The sequence below is a fragment of the Drosophila eugracilis genome, unplaced genomic scaffold (genome assembly GCF_018153835.1).
Source record: "Drosophila eugracilis isolate 14026-0451.02 unplaced genomic scaffold, ASM1815383v1 contig_1807, whole genome shotgun sequence".
Classification (NCBI taxonomy): Eukaryota; Metazoa; Arthropoda; class Insecta; order Diptera; family Drosophilidae; genus Drosophila; species Drosophila eugracilis.
In genome coordinates, this window is record NW_024572652.1 from 130,885 (window position 1) to 142,759 (window position 11,875).

The 11,875-nt window shown below is 49.1% G+C and overlaps 1 protein-coding gene across 1 annotated transcript; it reads left to right on the forward strand.

The window, feature by feature from the left end:
* The first annotated feature begins 2,074 nt into the window (after positions 1 to 2,074).
* Positions 2,075 to 3,757, forward strand: LOC121529730. The gene has a single exon (XM_041817658.1). It carries the CDS (start codon positions 2,075 to 2,077, stop codon positions 3,755 to 3,757), a length of 1,683 nt encoding a protein of 560 aa, XP_041673592.1.
* Positions 3,758 to 11,875: the final 8,118 nt, after the last annotated feature.

Below are 11,875 nucleotides of genomic sequence, written 5' to 3' on the forward strand. Positions count from 1 at the left end.
TAAATTTGATAAAGTTGTTGCTGGTCTTCTAATAAATTTCACATATTTAAATAATGATTCGGAATCTTCAGATTCCGAATAATAGTAGCGAATAATATATAGAAAACAAACTCATTAGTTAAAATGTAAATTTAAAAATAAAACACTTAAAAAATTTTTAAAAAAATGTGAACATTTATATTGTTGAATATGGTTTTTTTAACATTTGTATGGGAGCTATGAATAATACCTAACGTAGGACATTGACATTTGGAGAATATAGGTAAAATGAATTAAAAACTGTAAATACAATGTTTCATTAAAATATTTATTAATTTACTAAAGGCAATTCTGCTAGCAGAGCTATTGGACCCACTGTGCAACGGTCTGTATATTATGTTCTGAATTATACATGCTAAAACCTCAGTTTTGATTTTTTTAGTTAGATACTATCGAATTTTTGTTTAAAATCCCTCGAAAATGTCGAATATGCTATATATCGATGTTTTTCCAGCTCTAATGCGATGCGCTAATATTGCTTTGCCTGGAAAAGTCACAATGTTTAATGTTATGACGCCCGGGGCGCATAAAAAGAGTATAAGACATAAAAATAGCCATGGAGCCAAACAATGAAGTACTTAGGATAATTTGTTATAGTTGTAAGGAGAGTCAAATAATGAAGTACTGAGGATAATTTGTTATAGTTGTAAGGAGAGTCAAATAATGAAGTTTTTAGGATAATTTGTTCATAGTTATAAGGAGAGAAAAGATACTGAAATAGTCGCTGTTGAGTTATTAAATAAATAAGATTTGAATTTGAATGCGCGGGCGCGCCTTAGTGAACCACGATCGGTCACACCACCGGGCCGAACGGTCACACCACAGAAAGCGATTTTCGGGAACGGGCACACTGGCGGCACCCACCGGGTATATAAGGAGGACCAGTTTCTGGGAAGAGTCACTTGTGCGGTGGATCTCACCCAGGTAAGATCAGCCCTCTCCCGCAGTTGGGCACCCTCACCAGCACTAGTCACTTTTTTTGGGTCAGATTTAGCCTCAGGCTAAATCTAATAAATTCGACCTCGGTCATACCGAGGGAGCACTGCCATCGGCCATTCGCCGATGCTTGCCGCAGCAGATCCACGGGATCACTGCCAGGCACTGTCGCAACAGCCTTACCCGGCTTTGCGACTCTTACGCGTCGGACCTTCAGGGCCTCGCGTCATCTCTCGCAGGAGTCCCACAGGGATTTTGCGTCTCTTACGCGTCGGACCTTCAGGGCCTCGCGTCATCTCTCGCAGGAGTCCCACAGGGATTTTGCGTCTCTTACGCGTCGTACCTTCAGGGCCTCGCGTCATCTCTCGTAAGAGTCCCACAGGGACTTTGCATCTCTTACGCGTCGGACCTCAAGGGCCTCGCGGCATCTCTCGCAAGAATCCCACAGGGACTTTGCAGTTCTTACGCGACGGACCCCAAGGGCCTCGCATCATCTCTAGCAACAGCCCTACCGGGGCTTTGCATCACTCACACGTCGGACCCAAAGGGCCTCGTGTCATCTCTCACCCGAGACCCACTGGGTTTCTAGTCATTCTTTTATCATACCGATTCCATAATCTTTTCCTCATCACATTCACACTCGCTCGCGTAACCGGCCCTCGGGCCGTCACCCATTCTCTCGTTTCCATTTTGTCTCTTCTTTCTTTAGCTAGCGGATCGCCCAGACGGTCAGGCCCTGTTCCCAAACGGCCCCCCCCTCGGCACCCTACGGAGCATCGGACACCCGACTACCCTCCTTCGGAAGCTCTCCCTCCTGGCCCCGCAGAACGCCCGGCGACGACTTGCCGAAACCTTGTAAAATAACTCTGTAACCCTAGAAATGAAATAAACAACTAAGATATAACCTAACTTAACCGAACCCGCTGCGTCCTTACTCTAGGTGGAACCTTCTTTTCTAGCAACCACGCCTGACATCAAACTAAATGTTGGAACGAACTGCTGGTATCCGGTGAACCGTCCCAGGCACCCCGAAGCAGGACCGTTACATGGCGCCCGAACAGGTTGAAGTGGTTGCAGGAAAAAGGACACTAAGAGAGTAATGTCGAGCTGGGTATACCAGGCTACAAAAGCAGAGCTGGTAGAATACGCGAGTGAATTCGGCGTGGACCCAAGCGGAGGATCAAGGGAACTAAGACAAAGACTGTCAACATACACGAAGAGCACGGAGCACACAGAAGAGATCAGGACAAGATTAATGGAGGTATCAAGCAAGTACAAGAAGATGGAAATACCGGGTGGAGGGGCCCAGGTCGAGCCGGACAGCAAAAGGACAGCCACGAAAGAGGAGACTCAGAGCATGGGAGACAGGAGGAAAGTGGAATCTCTGGACAGAGTAAGAAGTTGGGGAATACGATACCAGGGCACATCCAACCCACTGGAGTTCCTAGGCAAGATGGAAGAATGGGCCACAGGATATGGCATAGACAAGGATGAATTGGTACAAACGATGCCTTTTATCTTGGAAGGCGCCGCAGAAGACTGGTGGAATACGACGCCAAGTCGGGTAAGAACATGGGAAGAACTGAGAGGGGAACTCCTAGAGTACTTCCCTACCCCAAGGTACCAGGAGCAACTGGATTTAAAAATCGGACAACTCCGGCAGAAAGAAGGGGAACCCACTCGGGCATATGCAATGGAGCTGAGGAAGCTGATGAGGTTCACCAGTTACTCAGAAAAAGAGAAACTGGATAGGATATACAAGAACTGTCGGAGCAAAATAAAACTTTATGCACGAAGATCAGGTTTTGCATCACTGACAGAGTTCCTGACACTAGCAGAGGAGGTGGAGGAAATCGAGGCGGCGGAAAATCAGGATCACCCGGCAGAGACAAGGAGCCACGGACTAAGGCCGGAGATCTGCATGAGGTGTGGAGGAACAGGACACGCCACAAGGGCGTGCGGCAACCCTCCAAGGTTATTCTGCTGGGTGTGCGGGAGAAACGAGCGGAGGACAACCGAATGTTGTAGAGCCCGGCCGGACGTCAACAGGAGGCGGGAGCAGGCGACTCTGGCAGTACAGGACCGAGCACTAGGACCGGCAGGAAGAGGAGGGATAACCTACGATGGATTCCAGGCAACGGCAGAGGTAAGGATCGGAACGAAAAGGGCGAAGGGAATAGTGGACACCGGGGCATCAAGAAGCGTGATCGACGAGGGAAGTTATCGAAGCCTAAGGAAGCAGGGTAGATGGAACGAGGAAAGGGAGGAAATAACCCTGGCAAACGGAGCAAGACAAAAGGTAATGGGGAGTTTCGCCACGCTCGTCCAGTTCGGGAGCAAGCGATTCAAGCTAAGTTTCTTGATCCTGGACCAAGTGACAGGAGGAATGCTGCTGGGGATGGACTTCTTGGCAAAAGTAGGAACGATAATACGATGCGACCATCAGGAAATAACTATCAGAGAGCCTCAGGAGGAACAAAAACGGAAACAGCGGGAGGAAGCAGGACTAAAAACGGAGCCATCCGAGGAGGAGATCCAGACATTCCTGGAGGAACAAATGATGGTGTTTGAAAGGATGAAGGGATGCAGTACGATCGCAACACACACAATATACATGAAGGACGAAAGACCAGTGAAACAACGTTATTACCCGCGCAACCCAAAACAGCAAGCCATTATAAACGAACAGGTAAACGAACTATTGGACCAGGGGCTGATAGAACCCTCACGAAGCTCATACAGCGCGCCGGTAGTCTTGGTACGAAAGAAAAACAACGAATAGAGAATGTGTGTGGACTACAGGTTACTAAACGAGAAAACGGAGAAAGACGCATACCCGGTACCAAGGATGGATTTCATATTAAACCAACTCCGGGAGGCCAAGTTCATTAGCACAATCGACCTGAAGGCAGGGTATTGGCAAATACCAATGGACGAGGATAGTAAGCAGTACACTGCATTTACGGTACCAGGACGAGGGCTGTTCCAATGGAAGGTGATGCCATTTGGTCTCACCACGGCACCGGCAACGTTCCAAAGAGCCCTGGATACCATCATAGGGGCCAGAAATGGAGCCGTTTGCATTCGCATATCTGGATGACATCGTGGTAATTGGAAGGAATAAGCGGGAGCACCTGGAGAAGCTACAGGAGGTGTTTAGGCGGCTCCAAGAAGCGAACCTAAAAATCAACGCGGAAAAATGCCATTTCTTTCAAAAAGAGCTAAGGTATCTGGGACATATCGTAACCGATCAAGGAATACAGACAGACCCGGATAAAGTGGCAGCCATAAGGGAACTACCCACGCCAGGCACAACCAAGGAAGTCCACAGCTTTTTCGGAATGGCGTCATGGTACAGGAAATTCATACCGGGGTTCTCGGAACAGGCAGACCCACTCCAAGAACTAATACAGAAAGGGAGAAAGTTCGACTGGCAACCTCGACATCAGGCAGCATTTGATCAAATAAAGACCAGCTTAACACGGGCACCAGTGTTAGCATGTCCCGATTTCACTAGGCAGTTCGTGTTACAAACGGACGCCAGCGACTTCGGGATAGGGGCAGTGCTGACGCAGGAGAACCCAGAAGGGGAACGAGTGATAGCATATGCGAGCAGAAGGTTGAACCAAGCGGAGCGGAACTACAGTGCCACCGAAAAAGAATGTCTCGCTATATATTGGAGTATCCACAAATACAAGATGTACTTGGAAGGGTACAGGTTCGTAGTGATAACCGACCATCAAGCACTCAGATGGCTGAATTCGATTGAAAGCCCTTCGGGCAGAGTGGCAAGGTGGGCATTAGGCTTGCAACCGTTTCAATTCGAAGTAAGATACCGCAAGGGAAAACTGAACGCCGTAGCAGACGCATTATCTCGCGCGCCAACAGTCGAGGTAAAAATGGCACGAACAGGACCGGGCTGGCTAGAAAAGAAATACAAGGAATGCCAGGAGAACCCGGGAGACGAGGAATATAGGATCGAGGGCGGAAGATTGTACAAACAGGGCTCCAAGAAGGGAGACCTCAACCCCTGGAAGCTGTGCGTCGCGGGAGAAGAGGTACAGGCGGTATTACGAGAGAACCACTGCCAGGAGGCGGCAGGCCACCTAGGGATATTCAAAACACTCAGGAGGGTCACGAAGCAGTATTTCTGGCCGGGTATGAAGAAGGACATCGTAACCTTTGTGAAGACTTGCGAAACCTGTCAGCAGTACAAGACGTCGAAACAACACCCAGCAGGACAGATGCTGACAAAAATCGCCGAGGCTCCATGGGAAACCTTATGTGTGGATTTTGTGGGCCCACTACCAAGGACACGACACGGGAATACTATTTTGGTAGTAATCGTAGATAAATTTTCAAAGTGGGTAGAATTAACGGCGGTACGGCAAGCAACGGCGGACACGTTCCTGAAGGTATTCCGGGAAAAGGTGATAGCAAGGATTGGAGCCCCTAAGATCCTGATATCTGACAACGGAGTACAATTCACCGGCAGGAAGACCAAGACAGCTATGGAACACTGGGGAATAAAACAACAATTCACCGCGCCGTACACACCGCAGCAAAACCCGACCGAGCGCACGAACTGAACAGTGAAAACCATGATAGCGGAATTGACAGGAGGGGAACAAACCAGATGGGACGAAAACCTACCGGAGTTGATGCTCGCGTATAACAGCAGCACTTCGGAGTCAACGGGGCATAGCCCGGCTCAATTACTCTATGGAAAAGAGCTGCGGTTGCCCGGGGCACTGTTCGACAAAGTTACGAAAGGCTCCGGTCTGGTATTAGAATCGGTTCCCGAAAGATGGGAACGACTGAAGAATACCAGGTCGGAAGCTTACAGGAATATGGAAGACGCCGCGGAAAATCAGAAACGACACTATGACCTACGGAAAAGGGTATGGAAGCCCAAAATAGGGCAATTAGTGTGGTGCAGAACACACTTCCTATCTAGTGCGATAGATAAGTTTAACGCAAAGTTAGCGCCAAAATTCGACGGGCCATGGGAGGTACGGGGTTTCCGTCACCGGTAATAGCAGAGTTAAGGAAACAGGGGGGCACAATTAAAAAACGGGCATACGTGGGGGATTTAAAAGAATACCACAGTAACACTAACCCGGGCGAATCGAACCCCAATAACCGTAGTAACCAAACTTCCGCTCTCATCATTTCAGGAAACATGGACAAATTCCAACACTCAAAAGAGCGGTTCCGGGAGCATAGCGCCCAACTGCAACGGGCCGCCAAGAGGGCCAAAGTAATACCAGCACGGGCCGCCGGACCCGAGATAAGGATCCGGACGGCACCCACACGGCCAGGGGTCCGACGCAAGGTGGCCGGGGGAAGTCCGGCAAGAGAAGAACACCAGGGCCGAAGCACGACCGACGACGAGGCGCCGGCAGGAGGAGTCGAAAGGGCGGCAGGCCCCGACGATCACACCGACGTGACAAGAGACAACTCCCCGGACCGAGACGTACTACAGTGTTGCGTCTCGGAAGGTTCGGGGGGGGAAACCACCGCTTATCACTCCTCTTCTTCGCTCCACGAAGAAGAAACAATAATAAATAACTGGGGGTGGACGGTCCCAGCAGGGGTCGTCCTCCGGCCAGCAACGGTGGAACAAATTCTAGACAGATGGAGAAGGAAGCCCAGGGGCAAACAACAGAGCCTGCTGGTGCCGGAAGGGGCACGAACGTGGAATGTGCTCTTCGGCAGAGGCCGAAGAGTCACTGTCCGGCAGGCGAACCGAAGGCAGCCGGAGGAGGCCCGTCGACAGGACACCACTGGAGGGCAGCGACGTGGGGACGATATGAGCGGCGTCGAATGGCAGATCCAGGCGGGCGTCCACCTGCTCCCAACCACCCAGGCCCACATCCGGGAGCGTTGGGCCGGGTTGCGGTTTGGACAGCACCGCAGCGTCCTGGTGCCCAATAGGGATGTCACCCTCCAGGTCATCTTCGGGCGAGGCCGCCGCATCATGATCCGGCCCCACACGCCAGCCGCCCAAAAAAAACGGGGGGGTGGTATGACGCCCGGGGCGCATAAAAAGAGTATAAGACATAAAAATAGCCATGGAGCCAAACAATGAAGTACTTAGGATAATTTGTTATAGTTGTAAGGAGAGTCAAATAATGAAGTACTGAGGATAATTTGTTATAGTTGTAAGGAGAGTCAAATAATGAAGTTTTTAGGATAATTTGTTCATAGTTATAAGGAGAGAAAAGATACTGAAATAGTCGCTGTTGAGTTATTAAATAAATAAGATTTGAATTTGAATGCGCGGGCGCGCCTTAGTGAACCACGATCGGTCACACCACCGGGCCGAACGGTCACACCACAGAAAGGGATTTTCGGGAACGGGCACACTGGCGGCACCCACCGGGTATATAAGGAGGACCAGTTTCTGGGAAGAGTCACTTGTGCGGTGGATCTCACCCAGGTAAGATCAGCCCTCTCCCGCAGTTGGGCACCCTCACCAGCACTAGCCTCAGGCTAAATCTAATAAATTCGACCTCGGTCATACCGAGGGAGCTCTGCCATCGGCCATTCGCCGATGCTTGCCGCAGCAGATCCACGGGATCACTGCCAGGCACTGTCGCAACAGCCTTACCCGGCTTTGCGACTCTTACGCGTCGGACCTTCAGGGCCTCGCGTCATCTCTCGCAGGAGTCCCACAGGGATTTTGCGTCTCTTACGCGTCGGACCTTCAGGGCCTCGCGTCATCTCTCGCAGGAGTCCCACAGGGATTTTGCGTCTCTTACGCGTCGTACCTTCAGGGACTCGCGTCATCTCTCGTAAGAGTCCCACAGGGACTTTGCATCTCTTACGCGTCGGACCTCAAGGGCCTCGCGGCATCTCTCGCAAGAATCCCACAGGGACTTTGCAGTTCTTACGCGACGGACCCCAAGGGCCTCGCATCATCTAAGCAACAGCCTACCGGGGCTTTGCATCACTCACACGTCGGACCCAAAGGGCCTCGTGTCATCTCTCACCCGAGACCCACTGGGTTTCTAGTCATTCTTTTATCATACCGATTCCATAATCTTTTCCTCATCACATTCACACTCGCTCGCGTAACCGGCCCTCGGGCCGTCACCCATTCTCTCGTTTCCATTTTTGTCTCTTCTTTCTTTAGCTAGCGGATCGCCCAGACGGTCAGGCCCTGTTCCCAAACGGCCCCCCCCTCGGCACCCTACGGAGCATCGGACACCCGACTACCCTCCCTCGGAAGCTCTCCCTCCTGGCCCCGCAGACCGCCCGGCGACGACTTGCCGAAACCTTGTAAAATAACTCTGTAACCCTAGAAATGAAATAAACAACTAAGATATAATCTAACTTAACCGAACCCGCTGCGTCCTTACTCTAGGTGGAACCTTCTTTTCTAGCAACCACGCCTGACATCAAACTAAATGTTGGAACGAACTGCTGGTATCCGGTGAACCGTCCCAGGCACCCCGAAGCAGGACCGTTACAATGTTTTGTTAGGAAATATGTGTGAAGAAATGAAAACAAAGCTCCGTGATATTCTTTCTAATGTAAAATACTGCGTCATTACAACAGATGCTTGGACGAGTCGAGCAAATTACCACTAATTGTCGGTAACATGCTATGAGTGCGGTATTTGTAGAAAATAAAGTACCTTGTATATTTCTGTGTGTTACAAATGCACGCTTGAATAGGTATTAGAAAGAGATCTTGAAGTACCGATATTTGTCTCGCTCTAAGGAATAGAGAATAAGAAAATATGTAAGTTAACAACCAACTCCCAGCTTAGGCTGAGCAGGCCAATTCTTATTCCCCTTATTAATATTATATTATTATTATTATTACACTTTCCTCTCATGCATGGTCCACTCTAAATTGGGTCCACCTTGTGGGCCCTAAGCTGAGCCAGCACATTGTACCGTTCCGAGCCGTGGCTCCGTTTCGTTGGCTGACAGCGATCGTATGACTTCTGCAAAATGTGAAGGTCAGCGTCTGCCGCGGGCAGCCGGCTATGCATGAGCTTTTGTTAGTTCTTAGGTTTAGTTTTAATTTGGATTTGGAATAGAGAGCACTGGCTCGATTATAACACTCCGGCCTCAGCCGTTACATTTATTCTATTTATTGAATTTGGTTATCGTGCCTTAAGGGCCATAACAACGGGGATAAGTATCTCCCACCGTAAACTTCGGACGAAAGAAGGAAGTCGAAGCGACTACCCGACTCTTCAGTGGCTGCCATCCTTGGTGGTCACCAACACCTAACGAACCGGCTCTACCCCCGCCACGAGGGCACCGCCAGCCGGCACTAATAGTTACATAATTCGGACGAAGGAAGGAAGTCGAAGCGACTACCCGACTCTTCAGTGGCTGCCATCCTTGATGGTCACCAACACCCAACCAACCGGCTCTACCCCTGCCACGAAGGCACCGCCAGCCGGCACGAATAATTAAATAATTTGTACACCAATCTTTTGTTTCTTCTTCAACTTCAAAGTCAGTCGCAAATAAAATTCCGAAGCGTACACACGGTGTTCTCTGATTTGGCTTCTTCGAATTCTGCCGCTCAAGAGGTTATGGGCCCAGGCACTAGAGAATACAAGTTCTTGCTCTTTATCGAATTGATAAGTTAGAGGCGAGGAACTAAGACACATGGAAAATACAGATGCAATCTGTATTGGTGCATTCCGGCTTGTGGAGCGTTACGTCTGGAGTGCTAATTGAAACGAATATTCCAGAAGGACAAGAGTTTGAGACCTTGGACAGCAAGGCGTTGGCAACAATAACATTGAGTGAGTTAACAACCAACTCCCAGCTTAGGCTGAGCAGGCCAATTCTTATTCCTCTTGTTAATATTATATTGTTATTATTATTACACTTTCCTCTCATGCATGGTCCACCCTAAATTGGGTCCACCTTGTGGGCCCTAAGCTGAGCCAGCGCATTGTACCGTTCCGAGCCGTGGCTCCGTTTCGTTGGCTGACAGCGATCGTTTGACTTCTGCAAAATGTGAAGGTCAGCGTCTGTGCGGGCAGCCGGCTATGCATGAGCTTTTGTTAGTTCTTAGTTTTAGTTTTAATTTGGATTTGAAATAGAGAGCACTGGCTCGATCACAAAACTCCGGCCTCAGCCGTTACATTTATTCTATTTGTTGAATTTGGTTATTGTGCCTTAAGGGCCATAACAACGGGGATAAGTATCTCCCACCGTAAACTTCGGACAAGCAAGGAGGTCGAAGCGACTACCCGACTCCTAGATGGCTGCCATCCTGGAGCGCCACCAACACCTAACCAACCGGCTCTACCCATGCCACGAGGCACCGCCAGCCGGCACCAATAGTTACGTAATTCGGACGAAAGAAGGAAGTCGAAGCGACTACCCGACTCTTCAGTGGCTGCCATCCTTGGTGGTCACCAACACCCAACCAACCGGCTCTACCCCTGCCACGAGGGCACCGCCAGCCGGCACGAATATTAAATTACTGTCGCCCAACGGAGTAATATTATTACTAATATGCGAATTTCACCCCTGAAGTTGTACAATATGTAAGTAGTTGAGCGCCAACAATAGCCAAGGTCTACGCAAACACAAATACCAGTGCATACAATTCCCTATGCCCAGCATTAGGAATTTTTTACAGTAAATAAATAGTGACTCGATTTTCGATTTCTGATTCAGATTTTTCTAAGTGCGTGGCCAAAAAATAAAAAAAACATATATCTCATATAACGCACATTGGTGCCAAGGCAGTCAACATTTGCACGAATTAATTATGCAAAGGAATATTTTATTTCTTTGTTAAGGTTGGTCTCTGTACGCATGCAGAGGTTGCCAGTCGTTTTTCTCCTTGTATTTTGCTACAATTTTTTTCCACTGTGCTTGTATCTAATTTTTAACTAATGTTATCCAGTGTATCTGTGCTAATAATACACCCAGTCGAATTGACCTATGCTTGTTGTCACCGTTCTGTATTTTAATTTTGTTTTGGAGACAAATTAATCCAACATTTTTGTGTTTTAGGTGACGGTCCATTTGTTTTTTTTCTCTTCGCCTTTTATATCACCAAGTGGCCCGCCGAAACCTTTTGTCTTGAGCCCCAATAATCAAATACCTCGTATCTACCCAGCGCCCTTTAACTGCCAATGAGTTGGAAGTATAGGGAAGTAAAGCAGGAAGTTCGTAGTGACGATAGCGACGATAGCGAAGAGGTAGGATTTCGCCCCGAAGTTACGGACATAGATCAACCAGAAATGAACGCAGAAATGGTCCAAGCGCTTGTCGCAAATGCGGTCAGCGCCGCTCTTGTCGAGCAGGAAGCACGCTTAAGAAACGATTTTGCCACAGAGTTAAGAGCGGTTAGAGCACAGGTTAGTGCGCTGTCAGTGCAAGCGCCGCAGGTGGAGGTCTACCAAAGAGTAGTACCGGACCCTGCAGTAAGATGCGATGTCAAGTTGGACATAGTAAAATCCCTGCCGACGTTCAATGGAAGCCACGACGAGTACGTTTCGTGGAGGCAGGCTGCATTAGATGCTTATGAAGTGTTCAAAAGATACGATGGCAGCGAGGCACACTACGAGGCCGTTGTCATCATTAAAAACAAAATTTGCGGGCCCGCTCGGGCACTACTCACGTCCCACAACACAGTGCTAAATTTCGATGCAATTCTAGCCAGACTAGATTGCACATATGCGGACAAAACGTCCCTAAGAGTGCTACGGCAAATTTAGAAATGGTTCGACAAGGAGATTCCGACCTTATGGCATACTATGACGAAGTCGAGAGGAAACTCACGCTATAGTCATGTCACATAACATGGACACAGCAGCAATCCTGAATAAGGAGGTTAGGGATGATGCCCTTCATGCATTCATTGCAGGGCTTAAGAGGCCACTCAAGACACTCGTGCTACCAGCACA